General features: G+C 33.4%; 1 protein-coding gene across 1 annotated transcript in view; it reads left to right on the top strand.

The window, feature by feature from the left end:
- Positions 1 to 21,199, top strand: part of LOC129221141 (diuretic hormone receptor-like) — a gene marked incomplete at its 5' end in the record, with an annotated part of 111,166 nt that overhangs the window by 82,489 nt on the left and 7,478 nt on the right. The window contains 4 exons of the mRNA XM_054855590.1: positions 5,825 to 5,891; positions 9,595 to 9,680; positions 13,339 to 13,471; positions 14,753 to 14,794. Of these exons, the coding sequence (XP_054711565.1) occupies positions 5,825 to 5,891; positions 9,595 to 9,680; positions 13,339 to 13,471; positions 14,753 to 14,794 (328 nt within the window). The remainder of the gene's footprint in view (positions 1 to 5,824; positions 5,892 to 9,594; positions 9,681 to 13,338; positions 13,472 to 14,752; positions 14,795 to 21,199) is intronic.

Genomic DNA, 21,199 nt, shown 5'->3' on the forward strand with positions numbered 1-21,199 from the left:
CGCTTACACTCGTATAAATACGAACACTTATATACTCGAGTAGACACGTATATACGCGTACGTACTCGAGTAGACACTTACATACAAGAATATGATATAAAAGTATACAGGGTGAGTTTACATACTTGAGCAAATTATTAAAAAGTGTTAGAGGGGAGGATAAGAAGCAAGAACCATAAGGAACATATGGTCACAAACACAATGCTGACGCACTACATGCACGCAAAGCCTGGAACTGATGGATGCAAAACAGGTCAGAAATTTATTACACAAAGACAATTTTACACAACATTTGAGGTCTTAAGAAAGTTTTAAAGCAATTGATGAAAATTTGTGGTCTCCAGCTGTTTTTTACATCCGTCGCAATCACAAATCACCCTCTGTTGCAATAATAAGACCTATGAAAAACTTTCATCAGTCACTGCGTCTTTGTTGCTATGCTTGTATTAGAGCTACTACAGACCGTAAGTTTTAAGAACTGCTCTAAATTTTTTTTAAAAACTAAAACTTTGGGTAAAATCATCTTTGTGCAACAAATGCGTCACCTGTTTTGCATCCATCTGTTTTTGGCTTTGTGTGCCTGTAGTGCGTCAGCGACCATAAGTTCCTTATGATTCTTTACTTCTTATCCTCCCCTCTCACACCCCTTAGATTTTTCCCCAATAGCTTGGATGCACTCTGTAGGCATACTTGTATGTAAGGGTATATACTCGTGTATATATATAAATATGTACTGGTGTATGCGCGTAATAGTACGTATATGCGTCTATATAGGTATATAATCGTGTTTACACGTATACATAAGTATGTACTCGTGCTTCCATATATATATATGCGTGAGTAGACACGTACCCCAAAGACGCAGTGAATGTATCCACGAATTAACTCGTGTGTACCCGTTTATGTATGCATGTATACTTATATCTGCGTATATACGTCTACTATGCACGTATATACTCAGGTATGCACGTATATACCCGAGATAGTGCATACGCGCATATGACGTTCGTTTATGCGTCTATACTCGTATATACACGTGACACGTATATACTCGTGTAGACACGTATACACTTCTGTAGGTAATCACGTATTCATGCTTATAAACTCGTGTATACACACATATACTTGTGCATATACTTGTAACTATAAAAATAACCGAAATATACAAATATTAAGGTTATTTATAATGGTTTTGCATCCATTACACTATGGCCACTTTACCCCATGCCATGACCACTTTCCCCCACCCCATGGGGTAAAGTGGTCATAAATACATAGGGAAATAAAATAGTTATAAAACTACTTAATCATTATTTTTTTTACTGAAATTTAATGTACCGTGCTCTTTAATAATGCAATGTAAAATAACAACAAATAAAGTTGAGGTGTTTAAAGAATTAATTGTATTTATTATCCACCTAAGTTGAAAACCTACGATTTTATGACTACTTTACCCCACCAGACTCTATTCAAAAAAATATTTTATTGAAGTCGTTAGTTGTTTTAGTTACTCGCTAGGTTTTGTCACCCTTCGTGTGCACATGTTTCTATAGGAACACACACAAATTCAAAACTCAGGGGTTCTGACAGAACTAAATACAGTTAACTCCCGATTATCCGCAGAATTGGGTGGCACAAATGCCGCGGATAATAAAAACTGCGGATAACCGCAAAAATGCTGAAATGAGGGACAAATAAGGTAAAGATTGTCCTTCCACAAAATTTTAGTTGTATTGATGCATAATACTTTCTTCAAACTGTGAAAATATATACGGCACAATAAAAATCTTTTGCATTTTTGCACAATAGAACTTAACATCAATAAAGAAGAAGTGCATTGTACGATGAAGAAAGCACAAAAATAATAATAATAATAATAATAATAATAATAATAAATAAATTAAACAAAAACAACTTAGTCTAAATTTACAATTTTTCGACAAGAAAGCAGTCATGGGTATTTCCTTTTGCTAAAATACATGTTCCTGATTATTTATTGACTCCCGAATCGAATAATCCGCTTGCGATAATCGAGATTTTTACTGTAAGTATGACAGAGTAACTAGCCAAAAAAAAAGTCTAAGAATCCCTAATCTTGAGCGGTCATTACATTACAGGCACGTTAGTACTTTTTGCTCGTGAACGCAAGTATTTGTTTTCAGTCTACTCCCCCCTCCTCCTCCCCAGACAAAAAAAAAAAGAGAGTCCTAGCGTCTAAATACTACTCTGTCAGAAAAGTAAAAAGGAAAAAAAAAATATTTTAAAATGAAAAAGACTGAAAACTTCGCAAACACGATTATAAGCTGAGGATATGCTCTGTCATTTGGATCATCCGTCTGTCGTTTTATCTTAAGGACTGTTCATTCTCATCTCTTTTTCATCCCTCTCTCTCTCTCTCTCTTTTTTTCTTCACTGGAAAGTTTTAATACCTGTTTTGAAGAGCCCAAGAATGCTCAACGGGGTAAATAAGGATAAATTTAATCCTTCATTACGATTTTCGCCAAATTGTTTTACTGGATTTGCTTTTGATGGGGATTTTATTGGAAAGGACATTTGACTAACAACACGTTCAGAAACGAATATGTTTATCTTAACTGTTTTAAAAATATTTCTCTCAGCATTTCAAAAATGTAATTTTAAATTATTTTTTCAGTCTCTAGGAAGACATTTCCTTTTTTTAAAACCTAGTAGAGCAATTAAACCAAAAAAAAATATTTAGGGGAAAAAAAGTTAAAAACTGCTTAAAATCAAAATGCACTCTTAGAATTATTTTTACGAAAAAAAAAAAACTAATGAAAGGACATTCTGCTTTCATTTGAAATCTGACGTTTTGAATTCAAACTATATTTTTTACAATCCCGAACTGCAATAGGATCCGGCTCTTCCACCGGTTTTGCAACAGTCATATAAAGTTTCCATAGTGCAATTTTGCTATTCATTTCTATTTGTACAGTGTCCCACAGCACCATTTTATTCTTCTGAATCTAGATTCTTTGCTTGTTTTGTTCTGTCGAAGGGAATGCTCAGTGTTCATTGCTATTTTGACACATCATTTTTGACTGTAAATTAGCTATCCAAATAAATGTTTTAAAGAATGTGTTAGTTAACAGAATTTCACGCCAGGTTTTATCACCCGTCGTGTGTTCGTGTTCCTATCGAATCACACATAATCCTATAAGTCAGGCACTCTGATAGAGTTAGATATGCATCAGGGAGTAACAAACCAAAAAAAGTAAAAAAAAAAAAACTAATACTGGAGTAGCCATTACATCACAGAGTTCTTTGCACATGCGCACAGGCATTCGTTTTAATTCACCCCCCCCCCCCAATCGTTTTATTCTCCTCCCCTCCCCCTCTCCCCCAAAAGAGTGAAGCAAAAATTATAAGAGGCTCAATGTTTAAATAGCTCTGAGAAGAAAGGAAAAAAAAAATGCTTAACTTAAAATGAAAAGGGCTGAAAACTTTGAAAATACGATTGTAAGATGAGAAGACGTTTTGTGAATCTGCTTGACATCTATCTGACATTTTGCCTTCAGGACAGTTCATTCTCGTTTTTTGTCTTTTTTCTCTCTCTCTCTCCCTTTTTTGTCACTTTAATTTTATACAATGTATTAAATAACCCAAGGCTACTGAACATGCGGCTATATGGCTAATTTTGTTCCTTTATTAGGATTTCTGGAGAATTTTATTGCCGGATTTGCTCTTGATATAATTTATTGGAAAGGCGTTTGATTTGGAATGCGTTCAAATACGGAAGTTTTTCTCTCAACTGCTTTGAAAATTAATTTTTCAGCAGTTTCAAAACTTTGAACCGTATTCTCTACGAGGAAAAGTCTTTTTTTTTTAAAATCTTGTTAGCAATTGGACCAAAAAATAAAATAATCGAAAAAAAGTCAAAAAGTTGCCAAAATTCAAAATATGCTCTTAGATTTTTTTTCGAGAAAAAAAAAGGAAAAAGAAAAAAGAAAAATGTTTTGTGTGCAGGAATTAAAAAAGAAATAAGTTTTCCGTGAATCAGCAAAACAAAACTGATAGTTTGGATGGATAATTAGATTCTTTTTTAGTTGTCCGGATATTTACGTGATGTTGTTTATTTTGGAAAATAATCTCCCCACAAAAAATTTATTTTTCATATAAATGTTAACAAAAAATAATTTCAGTTTTGTTTCTCAATTTCTGATGTTTTTTTGCGTTTGTAGTAAGAATATGTTCTTATCTTATAAGGAACTTACATATTATTCATTTTCCTACTAAAAATTAATCTGGCTCTTAAAACACATTCCCTAATATTTTGAGAGGTGGAATTGGACATCATTTCAAAATAAGCATAAATTTTCATGACGTATCGTGTAGTTTAAATAATAAGCAGTGCTTTGATGTGTTTTTTAAAAGCTTTCAGAAAAAAGGATTTAATGCCTTAAATGTGAAATTACGAAAAATTCGATAGTTTTCGGAACAATGACTTACTAGTAGAAAAATAAACAAGAGATTGTTTATAAAATAAAAATTTGTTGTCTAGTCATTTTTTTTTTCATTTACTTCAAAATATCAAGAAATAAAGTGTTTATTTTGTTTCTTCGTATTTGAAGTTCAGAGTTTCGTATCCAAAGGATAAAACACATAAATATATAATAATTTGTGTCTCTGCTTGTTTTGAAATTTATTTTCATGGTCTCTTTGAAAACTTTTTCAGTGTTTATTTAGTCTTTCTTCAATTTATATGCTTTTCGTAAAAGATTTATAATTTCGTTCAACACTCTGTTTTCCATAATAAATAGGAAGTTAACGTTGTTGTTCTGTGTAATGCATTACTATGTTATTCAACATTTATAAATATACGTATGTAACGTCTCTTGAATTAATGTTGTGTAAAAGTTTTGAGACTGCTTTTGCCAGTTCCGACCAAAATATTTCTGAAAGTAAAAATAAAACAGGTGATTAACCACTCGAAACGTTAGAGATGCATGCATCAAGAAAAGAACTAGACAAAATAATTATTATTTCTCCAAAATAATTTTATTGCATCTGTTACTGAGTTATGTTTTATTTCAAAAAAAAAAAAAAAAAAAATCATTGTTTTATAAATATGAAAACCATGATTTTTCTGAAAGATTATTTTCTCCTCAATGAAAAAGTGTCACATTTATTAATATAAACGAGCAATATATTATTTCAATTTTCGTAAACTTCTGTCATGAAAATTGCAGAAACTCTGGATATTTCGCTCTATAGTAATTTCAAAAAGATAACATCTAATTTAAAAAAAAAATCTTGAAGAACTTCCATTTTGAATTATTTCTCGTGAAATAAGAAATCAATTGTTACGTTTTTTTTTTTTTTTTTTTTTTTTCCCCCACGTAAAATGTATGCTTCAGCTGACATTATTTCAATAAAAAGTTAAATCAACCATGAATTTAGGGGACCATTAACAAACTGATGAAACAAAAAACGGTTTTCATTAGTTCTTTATAGTAAATAGCTGGGAATAAACTGAAAACTTCAGAAATTATTTTTCTAACTAAATACAATAATTTTATGCATTATTGTGAAAGTATCAGTTAAAAAGCATTTCTCTTTAAAAAATATCAATTTTGTTCCCATGTTTTTGACTAATAACATGCATAGTTTCCCTCTTTTTTTTTTGTAATTCAGATCAATGGACAACATGCAAGTGTTTCATTGAAACTGCAAAGGGCATAAGGGGGGCTGCAAGGTGTATTAGTATAAACCATTTTCGCGTTAGCTGAGGATTGTAATTTTTCGAATGATATTTTTCCAAGATTTTAATATCGTACAATATTCATTTTATGTTTTTTTCCTGTAGGTGTCCATGGCAAAATAAAGACCATTTCGAATACATTTTTGTGTGTCCTGTCATTTTGGTTCTTTTGGTAAGTACAATATTTCTGGTGGTTGCAAATGAACGTTTGAATGGATTCATTCACATGAAATTGGACTAATTTAAATTGTATCAGGGAGTTCAAAGACATCTTTAAATTTTTCGATAATTCATAAAGATGCCAAGATCAGACAGACATTCCCATTTCTTTAGCAGATATTAATGCTCCCGCCAAACTTAAGCTTGAAACCTCTTTAACAGCTAAAACTAAATTTTAAATCCCAAAACTTGATTTTGATGGAAAAACTGCAACCACCCGTTCATAAGGCTCAGCATGAAAAATGCCAAAAATATGAAAATTTCTTCTGATGGAACTAAGAAATATGAAAACTGCAATATTTGCTAATAGGTCTAACTTATATCCAAGCATTTCTTCATTTGCCTAACTGTTGCTGCTGCATTGCATAATCTACATTAACCCACCGAAAAAATCAGAATCTGAAATCGAAGTAGTGAAATCACTACAAGTGCACCACTCTCTCTTATCTCCAGGGGCATGACGACAAAAACACAACATCATGATTTTGTTCACCATTTTAAACTTTTGCTTACAGTATTAACATATTGTTAATCTAAACTCAATTGTTAATTAATATATAAACTCTCTCACTGTCTCTGAGAGACTGTTAAATACTGTTTCTTTCAAATCCCAGTTAGCATTTAATCTGCCATATTCCATTAGTAAGTAATAACGCTTTCATAAAATGAGACCAGTTGCTTAGTCTTTAAAGATATAGGCAATAAACACTTAAAATGCTTTTGAACGAAAGAATTATTCAAACTACAGCACTTTAATTGAGATAAATTTTAAACTTCAATCATAATTTTTGAATTTTAATCTATGTTATTATAAATCTTTTTCGAGAACGATTAGATACGTAATATAGAGTGTTTTATACCAAGACGTGCAGACCAGTCTAACATTCCAAAATGTAATTGTAGGTCTAGTTTTAACAAAAATGACGGATTCGAAGGTAAACTCTGGCCAGGCGGGGTGTTCCGGTTGGCCTATGAATGAAGAGTGTATAGATATTGGAAACTCGATTACACTTGAGGGAAAAGGACGAAACAGAAAGCGAAGCTCTTTCGAAAGAAAACGTAATGTTTTAAAGAAAAAAGGGGCAAGTGAAGAAGAGTTTATCAATATAGGGTATAATGTATTTATCCAGCCTCCATTTATAAGAATCTCCGGTTTATCTGGATGAAATTTGTAGAGTTTTTTTTAAAAAAATGTATATTCACACAATCAACGTAGTTTTAAGTTATGATAGCTGAATTATCAGTGCACCAAACTTTTTTTTTTTTGATTGAATGTACAATTCCTGCAGAGATCACGCAATAAATTATAGTAATCTAATAAGGATCTTGTCGTATTTGGAGCTTCAGCCCTTCACCACTGCAGCTGAACTATGAATGGTAAAGTGTTATCATTCATAGATATTTAGATTAAATAATACAAATGATGAAGTGTTGATTGTGCGAAACAATCCCATGTAATTTTGTTACACATCGTTTTTTTTTTTTTTAACTTTGATAAAAGGTACTTCTGCTTAGTTAAGGATGTGGGTTTTGCTTACTCTCCAAATTACTCAGGTAATCCAGATTTTTATTTATCCGGATTGCTATCGGTCTCAGTTAGGCCAGATGGATGAGGTTCTAAAGCTTGACCGCGAAGAGAAGGCGGATGACCTTGAAGCAGAAACATCATTTGTATCGTTTGTAATAGGATAATTGTTATTATTTTGTAATATATAGGATCAGTGAGAACGACTCTTTCTTTTAGGTGCTTTCTGGCTGATGCTACCTATTACAAATGATACAAAATGAGGTTGCATTTCAAGGTCATCCGCCTTCTCTTTGCGGTCAAGCTTTACCGTACTTTTATACTATGATTAAGCATTTTCGTTAAAATTATTCACAGGTATTCGGAGCGTGAACACAGTTTTTTAACATCCCTAATTTCGCTGTTGTAGAAAAAGAGAGGCAGTAAATGTGAAAAATATCCCCCCCCCCATACTACTTATGACATGTGTTTGTTCCCGAAGATTTGAAGACGTTGGAAAATCATCAAAACGTGTCGTTTAAAAAGCCAAGCGAAGTATGCTTTAGATTTGCAGAGTTCAAAACATTACGAGATTTATATGTTAAACCTTAGAGTTGAAATAATGTGTTAAGCTTGTAACTTTTAAGTAGTGATATGAGGAATATAATAATGATAGCATATAATGCTAAGCATATTAACATATAACTCTGGACTGTCCGTGCGCAAGGTGGTTAAAAAGCATTTAAGTTTGGAAAATCAAATACAGTAGTTTCACAAACTTGGTTATTGATAACCCCTACGATGTCTGAAAACTCGGCCTCACTTTGTTCGGACGAAAAAATTCCATATGAAAAATATGTTGCCCGTGCTCAGAATTTCACTGAACTCGACCACTTTTCGCTCCCCATTAGGTCGAGTGTTTGGGGCTGTACAGTACCACTTTTTCATTTCCAGGATCTGAAAATGCTCTTTACCGTGGGCATTGAGTATTAAAAGGAATAAGCTTAAAGATGTGAAGGAATCAGTTGAAAATACGTTTCCCCAGACTACTTATGGTTTTTTAATAAACTGATTTAGGGAAAGGATGCAAAGCGCAACGCAATTGAAGAAGAACTGGGCAGTGATGATGAATATGAACAAGACTCGATAGAAAGGAAAACTGTACCTATTTTGGAATTTAATGTACCATTATGAAACTATGGTGTGTTTCCTTACGAGGCTCGCGTCTTAACTAAATACTATTGGGATTATTACATTTATTTAATAAAAGAACAGAGCAGATCCAGTACATGACAATTAATAATAAATACGTAACATTATATTCTTAAAATTTCCGTAAAATTGATTTCATATGGGTAAATTCTAATATAAAATTAGATATAAACATTAAGTCACAAAATCTTTAAAAAAAATAAGGTTTCTTTCTTTTTTGCTTCCTGATTTATTTTTTTTTTCGAAGTTGAACTACCGTTTTCTTGCATCGATAGTTTAGTCGTTATAATCTCCTTTTTAAAGTAATCAATCGCTGGATTTTTGAAAATACATTGATTAAAGCACAAGTCATTGACAGAAATGTTGTGCAGAAGTTTTGAAACAACAAGGAATGGTTATGGGAAGATATTGAAAACACACTCTATTTTAACAACGAAACTTTGGCATTTCATTCTTCTTTCATATTTGAGGTAGTGGGAAGTAAATAGATGTAAGTGGATTTTTAAAGTTTTGCATAAAATCTGTGCAGCATTTAACCAATGGGTACGCTTACATTGAAAAGGTTGTCTATATCAGGCGGCATCGCAGCATTTACCAGGGTTGGTTTTACATTCTGTTCCAAACAACACTCTAAACAATAGAGTTTCTTCTACCATTTGTACTATAGCTGGGGCAAAACTAGCTTAGCAGCATTGTGAAGGCTACACAGACCCTAATCACAGCATTACGACGCTGCCAGGTCAGATTTGCCCCAAATATTTCTCCAAATATTTGCTTTTGCCACTTACACTCCTTTGCTTTTTGGTTCTTCATTTATGCTTAGTACGATGGTTTTACTTTGTTACTGAATCATGCTAAAATTATAACTTACACTGTAAAGTGATACTAATGTAAATATTTTGCATGTAATCATTTTTCCCTCCTCCCCCTTTCTTTTTAGATCAACATCTATTTTCTAGCCAGAATCATGTGGGTCCTCATCACAAAGCTTCGAGCTGCCACCAGCGTGGAGTCCAAACAGTACAGGTAACAATCATAGCAGCATTATTGAATTAGATCTGTTACTCAGCCGTTCATAAAAATACTTACATGCAGTCTTTACTAGGAAAAGTGATAACTATTAACTTCAATAGCAAACTTTTCTAAAAAGATCAGTGTTTCATTTCCCCACTTTCCTTGAACATAGCTAAAAGTATACAATGATGAAATTACTACACATTGTTCAATCTATTTTCACTGGTGCGGCATTTTGACGCATATATTTGCACTTAATTCCGAAAATTTTAAACTTCTGTTTTTATTTGTGATACATTCGAATGTAAGGAACCATTATGTATCATAATATGAAGCATCAACTTTATTTTTTTAAAAAATGTACTTGAAAAATATTGATTTGAAGGTGTTGAGGACGTGACTGTTGCTGCGGGTGTCACCGTACAATCATACCCGCAACAGGTACAAATTGATATTTCATATTATGATGTATAAGGGCTCCTTATATTCGAATACAGCGGACTGTATACATGAGAACACGCCTACACTCTGAAAGCATTTTGATTGTCTCGGTGAATACATATGCATTATCTAGTAAAATGAACACCATCACCATAATCTAAAGTTCTTTTCGGTCCTATGAGTGTTCAGAATCGCCTCATTTTTGAAAACGGATTGAGCATTTTCATAATCGATTTCAAAGAACATAAATTTGTAAGACATTATTGCTTTACTCCTGCTGCTTTATATCTGTAGTTGGAGCAAACCTAACGTGGCAGCATAGTGGCGGTTACGCAGTTCCTAATCACAGAATTGCGACGGTTAGGTTTGCCCCAACAACAGGCCTATAAAATGAGATTACTGGGAAATGGTTATTCAATTCCAATGTTAATAAAAGTTTGAAACTACGAGATAAAGAACTTTTTTTTTTCCTTTGAATTGTGCTTTAAAGAAAAAGGATATCAAGAAGCATTTTCTTGGGGGGGGGGGGGGGCGGAAGCAAAGCTACACAAGGTAATGAAAAGCGCAAATGAAAATCATAACAACAAAGTTAACTTTATTATTAGGGTTAGAAATTTGGGATGCGCTGCTTCGCTTTTCCAACTGTACCATAATTTGGTGTGAGGTCCGGCTTCCACGGTACACACATGCTATAAAGACCCGTTTATATTACAGGCCACCATTCACACAATGAAAGAAGAGGATAGAAGGTACATCCATGCCCGAGCTTTGATTCGAATCCAGGACCTCCCCAACCGTAGTCAAACTTTTTTGACCACTAGACAAAGCGAATGGCTGGGTTCCTATTGAACTTCCTTTTAAGCACTGATAGCGCTTGTTTCGTTAGGCACAATATGGATCTCTTTATCACTATCATTTGTAATTTTTATGTTTCTGTTTCGTTTTCCTTGGGAAGTTTTCGACTGGATTTAGAAATTTTTTGGGCAACGCTTAAACTAGATATTTAGTAAACACACAAGCTTTAACCATGATTACAGTTTAAACTTGATAAAGTTTACTAAACTTGTGAGTACCATAGAAACAGGAAATTCTTTTAAGTTATTCTTCTAAAATTAAATATTTATCTTGTTATATATTATTTTCAAGATTTTCGATATAAGATCTTGTTGTAATGCAGCATCAGAACGTAGGTAGCAAGAAGTTTTAAATGTTTTGCTACACGAAAAAACAATTGCTCTTTTTGGCTAAAGAATGCATTATTTACCTTATTTGGGCTGCAAGTTCCTGCTTTCTGCTTTTACTTTTCTGTCCTATTAATTATTGTTATTATTTTTTTTAATGAAAAAACATTACTTCTTATTTTCTTTAAGTTTTCTATTATTGTGTTCGACTTTTATTTTCACAATTATTTTTCTGATAGGACCCGGCTAGTACCGAATCCAAAACACGCTTCAAATTATCATATAAAGTAAGTATCCGAAGATATATTTTTTAAATAGCGAGCAAAAAAAGAGCGATAAAAAAATCAATTTTGTTTATTTTATTCTTATTAATAAAACCCTTTCACGAAGTTTTAGTACAGTCAAAGTTTTCATCGAATTATTGAACGTATATGAAAAGCAAAGTCAAACCTTTTAGGTTGATCTCTTTAAAATCTTTGATTAATGCCCAGAAAAACAATGGCAAAAAAAACTCGGTGGTATAATTTTTGGTTTCAAAAAGTGATATTACGTTATTTGGAAAGTTTTTTTTTTTCAATGAGATGCGTATTTAGTATCATATGTACAGTTAGAATTAGATTTTAGAAACACAATGTCAAGAACATGATAATACGCTCATGGCAATTAAAAGTATCTCGCATAGAAAGCGATTTATTGTTCTTCTAACTGGTAGGAAGAAAGATAGTGAATATTATTCAGCGTTTTGTTCCCATACATTGAATGTAAAAAGTTGCTAGTGCATCATGCCAGTTTGTCTTCAAAAAGCTTCCAAAGACTCAAGAAATAAAAATTGCTTTTTGCCTTGTTTGCTTAGAGAAGAAATGCATAAAGAGAACTTGAAGCATTATAATATATCACTTATATGATAATATCCTATAAATTATCGGAAATAGAAGTTGTTTAACCAAAACTAGTTGTTATTTCTGCTTCAGAATTGTATTTTAACTTTGAAAAGAAAAAAAATTGGAGTGCATTTCATACCTCATTTGTTCACCTTTACCTGTATAACTGGCTTACTTTTAATATGCTAGCTGAGAAAAGACTCATCATCCATTAAGAGCACATTATTCTAAATAGGTGATGTTTTTTCTCTTTGTTATTGAATTTTTTAATTTCTTTTCTCACAAAAGCTTTATTTGAATGCAATAAAGTTTAATTATGTTGTGCCATACTTTAACTATGTATTTATGCTTAACCTTTTTCTCATTAAAAGCTGTATTTTACTAACTAGGTGCTTTTCCCTCATATACTATAGACCAATTTATAAAACAATCCAAAATATTTTCGAGCCTCTTTTTTAAACTTTCAATACCATCGTAAACATTTTTTGTTCTCACGAAAGTACGAATTTCGCAGTTATCAAGGTCAGTACAATATTACTATACTACAGTAATATCTATGTAATGTTTCAAACAGACTTTGATAGGTGGATCTAGTTAGCCGTAAAAGTTAGAACAAATGATTTTTTGCAAAATAAAAGGGGTAAGATAGTAAGTCATGATAAGCAATATTATCAGATCCAAATCCAAGCTGATATGAGCTAACAAAATTAAAATCAAAAAAGGTTTCCTAGCGAACATGGCCAACCAAAAATAAAATGACGAATGGTTGTATAGATGAAGAATCAAGAATAAAAATTCTGTAATTTTTTAGGCATCAGTGAAATCATTAAATTATGCACGATATTTTAGAGTACTTCTGAAGCAAACTTACTTTCTTATAGTCTAATTCAACAGCATCTTTTATACTATTTAAGCTATTAATTCTGTCTTCTTTCAGTTAAAGTGTGAATGAGTTTAATTTTCAAAAGTGCAAGTACGTTTCCCGAAATTCCCTTTTCTAGCACAACTCATTCGTGGCATTGGAACTATATTTTCTAACACGAGAAATGCGTTTAGAATGTTTACTTTGCCATCCCGCTCTCATCACTTCTCAAACGTTTAAGGTCTCTTATGACTGAAATTAACAATATTTCCATGATATCATTTTGAAAATCATGTTTATTCTAGGAAGGCAGCCAAAGCGTTGCTGGTGCTGATTCCCCTCCTGGGTGTCACTTACATCGTGGTCATCGTCACCCCCTCCCACCGAACAGCAAGAGTCGTGTTCTCCTATGCTCAGGCCACCCTGCTCTCCACACAAGTGAGTGGCGTCGAATAATGCCCTCTCGTTTTTGTTCATCCTGAAATAATAGCAGTCATAAAATTAATCGATACAGGCGATGGTTACTCAAGAAAGTGCCAGCAAAGTACTTAAGACACAGTAAAAACGTGCGTAAAGGTGCTCCGACGCCAACGCGTAAACTTGTCCCGTCGCCAAGTTTGGATTTATTTTTAACGTGCAAAAAAAGCATTCTGCTAATTTTTATATATTTGTTCTTTCTTAACTAAGTATAATTTATTCACAATAAGCTTCAAAACGTTCAAATCAAAATTTACTGGACTTGGTAGAAAGCAGATTATTCTTTCTGCATGCAAGACCGAAGCTCGACTGATGCTCAAAAACTTGTGAGGATATTTCCTAGGGAGCAGCATCAATCTGTGTTATGACTGTTAGCCTTCACTTATAATTGGTTTTGAAAAAACGGCGTAAACGTGCTCCGGACTACCCTACTTATATTAAAGCCAGTGCGCGTCTCTGTGTGTGTGTGTGTGTGTGTGTGTGTGTGTGTTACCCTATCTCCTCCAGACTGACAATGTCTTCTAGTTGATACCGGTACCTTTGGATACAAGACAGACAGGGTAATCGATTCCACTCTTTCCCAGTCCTCTAATCCTTAAGGGCCCTTACATCTAGTTTTAAAGATGTCCTAGGGATATCCGTGGATGTCCTGACACACTGAAAAGCATTAAAATCATCAATTGTCACTCTTGTCAAGCGGTATTGAGCCACGGAGGTGGCGAACGGTGGTTGACGAGCGAAGCAAGCAGGTTACCTTACTAACAAAATAGAAAAATCAAAACTTCTTATATAAGCGAAGAGTACCTTCACACAGGCAGCTGCATTGAAGCGAGGGGCACCAACGTGATGCTGCTCCGTCTCTTAAAATCTAAGTAAATGCTAATGTAATGTAGCAGTATAGGGGTTACTGATGTGAAAGCAATCTTCGTTTAAATGAGAACGTTTCTACTTGTTTTGTACGTTTGTACTGTACGTAACGTTTGTACTGTGATAGCTGTTCCATATAGATGGCCCCTAACAATGATGAAATTACACACAATGGATGCCGAAGCGAGCTGATTATTATTTCCTGGTGGTTTTTCCTGAATTCAAGTAAAAGGGAACAAACACCTTCAAAATTTTTATCTTTAGTGTATTTCATAAAACGGAGTTGATATTTAGTATTTATACAGAGTACGTAATTTGTGTTAAAATCTGTACTTCCTACGTTATTGAATAAGGGATTATTTTTCTCATTTTTAGGGTTTCACTGTAGCTGTACTTTACTGCTTTCTCAATGGTGAGGTGAGTATTTAGTTTTTGTTTTCAATAAATATGTAGTCAAGTTTGGTAACCATTATTTGCATGTATTATTTTTCTCACAGTAACACTCTTAATTCAAAGAGTTTCGGTGCCTTCAAAGGTACAAATATGGTTTTACACGCATCGCATTTACATGAAAAAATATATATTTTCGATGCTTCTGCCAGCTTAATTGCTATTCTGTTTTCGTGCTGAGTTTTTAAGCATAATGGTGATAATTCCAATACGAAATCTTGTTAATTCCCTTTCTCATTCGAATCATTTATAATTCAGCTTTTACTCATTTCTCTTCGCTGCAATCAATGGTAATGAGAGAATATCTTCATCAGATGACATACGGAGGGGGGGAGATGAGCATGTCAGGTGGCATCTCAGAAGAAATGAAAAGTTTAGTTTGGAGTAGCAACTGAGCATGTTTTCTACACACGTACTTTTCTCTTGTGTTACGAATAGAGTTGTTTCCATTGGTAATACAAGAACCTTCTACACTGAAAGGTTAGAAAGACACTGATGATACATAACAGTGTGAAAATGCAGTGAAATATCGGTACAACGAAATCAAAGGGTTTGCAAATTTTGTTCGTTGTAACTGGAATCCAAGTAATGTGATCAAAATTTATTCCGTTAAAGCAAATGTTTCATTGTAACGGGGTTTCACTTCACAAATCTTAAAGAACAAAGTCCCTCCCCCCATTAACAGTAGAATACTAACGTACTAAGCGCAAAAGTGGTACTGAGTTGAAAATGAGCAATTTCTCGTTGAAATTGTACGGCGTCACATAGTGGATTCAGATGTCACTTTTTCAGAATTTTTAAAAAATATATCGCATTTGCAACTGATCATAAGACATAGTATTTATGTAAAATATGCTACAAATATTTGCCTGGTGACAGTAATTTAATTTTGATAAAAAGTGCAGCTTTTTGAAGTGAAATGCGACTTTTGTATTTAGCAATGCAGAATATCTTTCACGAAAAAATGTTGGTAACATGAAGTAGGGAAACAAATCATGATAAAAACTCTAAAAGTCATTTCCCCAAACTCACTCTTTTGTGTCTGCTACATTTTCATCCAATAAGCCCTTCCATTATTTTTCTTCAGAAACATAGTCACCTCAGTCTCATATGTCACAAAATAGAAGTTGCAGTTGATCTAGCTTAATTTCCTCAACTTCCAGAGACTTAATTGTCCGACTCGAGATTGGCCTCGTTTGGATATCTCACATTCCGTGTAGTGCTCTGAGAACTAATGATCTTACATTTTTCCAACTTCCCGTCGTCTAGGTAACTAAGATTATCCGGTTGCCACTTGGTAAACGGATACAAATTAGTACCTGATAGCAGGTGGCATGTCTATGAAATTCGTTTGATCTTGCAAAACACTTTCCGTTTCTTTTGTCTCGGTCTCCGATTTCTTAGATGAATTGAGAAATATATATTTCGAAGTTAAAAATGTTTGAAAAGGAATCATATTTGTTTTTTGGTTATTTTAATTGCACAAACATTGTGTGTGTGCGTGTCCTGGTTCAGATTTTATTGACTAAAATCGATGTGTGGAATTCACATGAGAGTTAACTTACAATTATGCTGCATGCAATAACACGTGGTTTTCAATCACTTCTTTCTGAGGAAATGCGCACGTTTAAAATCGGTGCAACTGAAAATGATTTTATGAAAATTGCGTCTGAAGTGCAAACCGTAGTAATTCATGATAAAAACGGATTATTGAACGATCCCTCACATTCGTCGCCGATCCAAGAATTAGTGAAATTCGGCTCGTTAGATCGTTGATATCTTTTAAAATTTTAAAGATATCCAGCTGGAATTTTATTACGAGTTGCAGGATCTACTTGCGATTCGGATTATGAAGGTTAGAAAATGCTATCTTTTGCATCATGCGCAGAGGAAATTCAATTGCTTTAAACGTTCAAATTGCGTCAAATTTTCAATATTTTAACTTCAAGTTTTATTGTTATATTTTTCTTGTATGCTGTCAAATATTCTGAAAGTTTTGTAACGTTTAATGGAAAACTCCTGCGTGTTATAAGCCAAAAGCTTTCAAATAAAATTTGTATTTTCGAAAGAAATGCTTACATCTCCGTAGGTAAAAGAGATACTTTCACGAAAATAGAAACATAAATTCTACACAGTTCGTTAACTTATTTCTGAAATTTATAGCTCATTTCCAGCTTTTTACAATGAAAGATCATCAAAAACCCTTTTTTTTTTCTCAAAGTTTTGAAAGTGTCCCAATATTTTTGGTCATATAGTGTTATTATATGTGTGTGTGTGTGCGCGCGCGCGCGCGCGCGTGTGTGTGTGTGCATCTATATATATTCGAGTGGTGCGAAAAGAAACAAGATGTTTTTTTTGCGAGTCATCAGATAACTAATTCTGATCGCGCAATAAGCTTGAAAATTCGAAAAAAGGGAATATTTCACCGTTACAATGTGTGTGTTTGTGTGTGTGTGTGTGTGTTTGATAACACTAGTCAACCCCGAAAATGTATCCGGTTCAAAAATTGCTATTTCCGAAGTATTTTGCCTGGGTTAATACGAAAATCAACACAAAAAGTGGAGATTAGCTCTAGTTTTCAAGATAAAGAGTCAACTAGGATAGTAAATTCTCACTAATGTTCTTTTCTCCTGGTAGACAGATACCCCCCCCCCCCTTCCCATTGGGACTCATGGTCTTTTAAACTTCGACACCTGATTGGGATAGAAAATCTCACTACCTAAACCCGAAATGGAATTTAAATTTTGGGAAGAGAAATTCCCAAAATCAGTCTCTAGTAGATCCACCCATCTCTGCTCCCACCCATGCTCATTCTGCTGGGGATAATGAAGAACTTTGTGAAAGCTGTAAACAAAGACGATTTTCCAATACATATGGCTCTGAGGCGTAGATTTGTAACATTGACCTGTTAGCTTGTGAGGATTTTTACAACATGATTAAAAATAAAACATACTTTCTAAGAAAGTCCTAGTCAATACAAAGATCGTGTAAATGTTGTTCAAATTTTTTATCGTTCAAAGTTTTTCTTCTCACTAAAGTAACTTTAAAATATTAACCAGTAGGGAATAAAATGTTTATTATGTATTATTTATTGCCCCTGGTTCAGGCTCATAATTGGAAACCATTTATTCATAATACTTCAAAATACTTTAAAAACCAAGCACAGGTGTGTATACTTTTGAATACTTGCTACGGTGGTGGTGGTGGGGGGGGGGGGGGATTCTGGTGTCCGGGTTGAATATTTCAGAAATTTGACAAGCCTTCTTATCTAACTTTCGGTTGAATTCAAATTGTTTATGGAATGTTTCTAAAGGTAAAATAAACTTTTCCGAGGAGGAAATCAACAAACATTTTATGAGTTACAAAAATATTGCTCATTTTAAGCGGGGTTTGCTCGTTAAAAGCGAGTTTTGTTCCCATAGACTTAACATTGCACGAACCTACTGTTTTTGATTTCCTCGCTAAATCCGAGTTCTCGTTAAAACAGAACTCACTAAAAGCGAGTTCAACTGTATCTTACAGGGAAATTTCCAATCTAGATATATTGAAATTAATTCTAAGGAGAGAATTTTCAACGGCCTTTCAAATACGCGCAATTATGAAGATCACTGGTTTTGAAGAAAATTTGCGAGGGAAGACAAACACCCAGGAAGTCATTAAGGGTTGTATTACAATTATGTCTAAGCAACAGAGAAGACGATAACTAAAAACAGTTGGGTCAAACAATCCCTACGGAAGTTCTGTGACTATTGATGAATGATGTATCTCTGAAACTCTATTTTGTTCACTTCTTCCAGGATATTTTGCTGAAAAGCTAAAGTATTGAGCAGTGAGAATGAGGAAAGGTTTCAGCAAGATATATTTACAATGGAACGCAGATATCAGGGTCATTGGGCTGAGTTAATGCCCATCAAATGCTGCTGAACTATTACAAACGGATGATCCCTCTTTTCCGTACAAAAAGCAATCGAAAATGAAGCGTTATCAGCAATAAGCCAAAAGCAACCACTGCTTTCCGAAAAATAAGCATTGTTTAATAAAACATGACCTACCTCTTAACATTTATTGCACATTTCTTTTCCTTTTTAACATTACCTTTAAATTAATGTGTGGTTGCTGTGTATCTTTTTCCAGTGGGCTTTTATGTACCCTGAAAACAAGAACTAATAAAAACAAATAGATAACCATATCCGTTTTTTCCCGACCCAAAATTAGTAAGAATCGACTATTTAAAACAGGATGCAGACAAAAAGTTCTTTTCTATTCACTAGTGTTATTTTCGCTTTAAATATTACTTTTTTTTAATGCCATGGGAGCTGAAAATTGCAGCTGAAGAGGACTAAAAAGGAAAAAAAAAAAGTATATATATATATATATATATATAATATCTTCTATACATATCTATACATATAATAAAATAAGATGTTTGTGTGTGTGTGTGTGGCGCGCTTCCCGGGAAAACGGTAAGGCCTAGAAAGATAAAATTTGGTATACAGGTGCTGCTTTTTGCCGAAGATGTGCACCTCGGGCTTCGATTTTTTGATATTTTAATTAGAAAAAAGTTATTTAATGTTTTATGTGTTTTTTTTTTTTTTTGCACTTTTTTACCTCACAGACCCCGAACCAATTGCACCATACGAATATTTTTATGTATTATAGTGTAGGAAATTTAATTTCAAATATGATGAATGAAAAAATTTTTGAAGATAGAGCAATTTTTGTATTTTTTATGAATTTTTGAAAAAAACCTTCAATTTGCATTTTTTTCTTGGTTTTATATTTTTTCTAATATCATCCTGCGAGAAGTATCAAAGCCTCATTTCTAAAATTTAAGTTGGTAATAGTAAGAACATTGCGCCCTCTTCAGAAGAAAAAAAGTTCTTAAAAATACGCAATAGTTTTTTTTTTTTTATAATTTTTTTAATGCTGAACACATCATATCTTTCTACGCATCGGTCGAAAAAAGCATTCTTCAATCTTCTATGCCTCTGACGTCACTACTTGGATTTCGATTCGATATTTACGATGGAATCTTAATCGCAAACAATGTCAATTTTTTTTTTTTTTTTTTTTACTATATATAGCTTACTTCTACATATTATGACGTGATGACCACGTGTTTTTTCCGGCAGCGCTTGCTTTTTTTCTTTCCTTTTTTTTTTTGGTTTAATTTAGGGAATGCATATATTTCATTTTCCATCTCCCCCCCCCCCCAAGCTAGACGTTTTGCTGTTTCGATATTACGTTACATTTCATAGTTGTGCGCATTTAATTCAATAAAAAACAGCGAGATTTTTTTTTCTTTGTCAAACGCCACTTATTGCACACTACGGGGAATTTGAGCTTTTTTTTTTTTTTGCTCTACTTAAATCAAAAAAAGTGGTTTTTTGAGTGATCTTCGTTTTCATTAAGAAATGGACGGGGAGGTTAAAATAAATAGAGATGCATAAGAAAATTTAGAGATAGATCGTAAAGGTAGATGGCGTAAAAATGTGAATGGCACAAAAAAAGATAGAGATGGATTGATTAATACTGCAGCCAAATTTGTTTAAACAGCCGCCGAAGGCGGCAAACTTGAAGTAAAAAGGTAAATGACAAGTTAGCCAAACAGCCGCCGTAGATGGTTGCTTGCACAGAAAGGCGACTGGCGTAAGAAGGCGAACCAGCTGGTCGCCGCAGGCGGCTAGTAATAAAATAAGATGTTTGTGTGTGTGTGTGTGGCGCGCTTCCCGGGAAAACGGTAACGCCTAGAAAGATGAAATTTGGTATACAAGTGCAGTTTTTGCCGAAGATGTGCACCTCGGGCTTCGATTTTTGATATTTTTATTAGAAAAAAAGTTATTTAATGTTTTGTGTGTTTTTTTTGCACTTTTTAGTACTTTTTACCTCACAGACCCCGAACCAATCGCACCACACAAATATTTTTCAGACTATAGTGTAGGAAATGTAATTTTAAATATGATGAATGAAAAAATTTTGAAGATAGAGCAATTTTTGCATTTTTTATGAATTTTTGAAAAAACTTTTAATTTTCATTTTTTTCTGGGTTTTACTTTTTTCTAATATTATCCTGCGAGAAGTATCAAAGCCTCATTTCTAAAATTTAAGTTGGCAATAGTAAAAACATTTCGCCCTCTTCAGAAAAAAAAAGTTCTTAAAAATACGCAATAGTTTTTTTTAAATAATTTTTTTAATGCTGAGCACATCATGTCTTTTCACGCATCGGTCGAAAAAAGCGTTCTTCAATCTTTTATACTTGTGACGTCACTACTTGAATTTCGATTCGATATTTACGATGGAATCTTAATCGCAAGCAATGTTAATCTTTTTTAAAATTATATATCTTACTTCTACATTTTATGACGTGATGAC

Source organism: Uloborus diversus, chromosome 1, assembly GCF_026930045.1.
Source record: "Uloborus diversus isolate 005 chromosome 1, Udiv.v.3.1, whole genome shotgun sequence".
Taxonomy (NCBI): Eukaryota; Metazoa; Arthropoda; class Arachnida; order Araneae; family Uloboridae; genus Uloborus; species Uloborus diversus.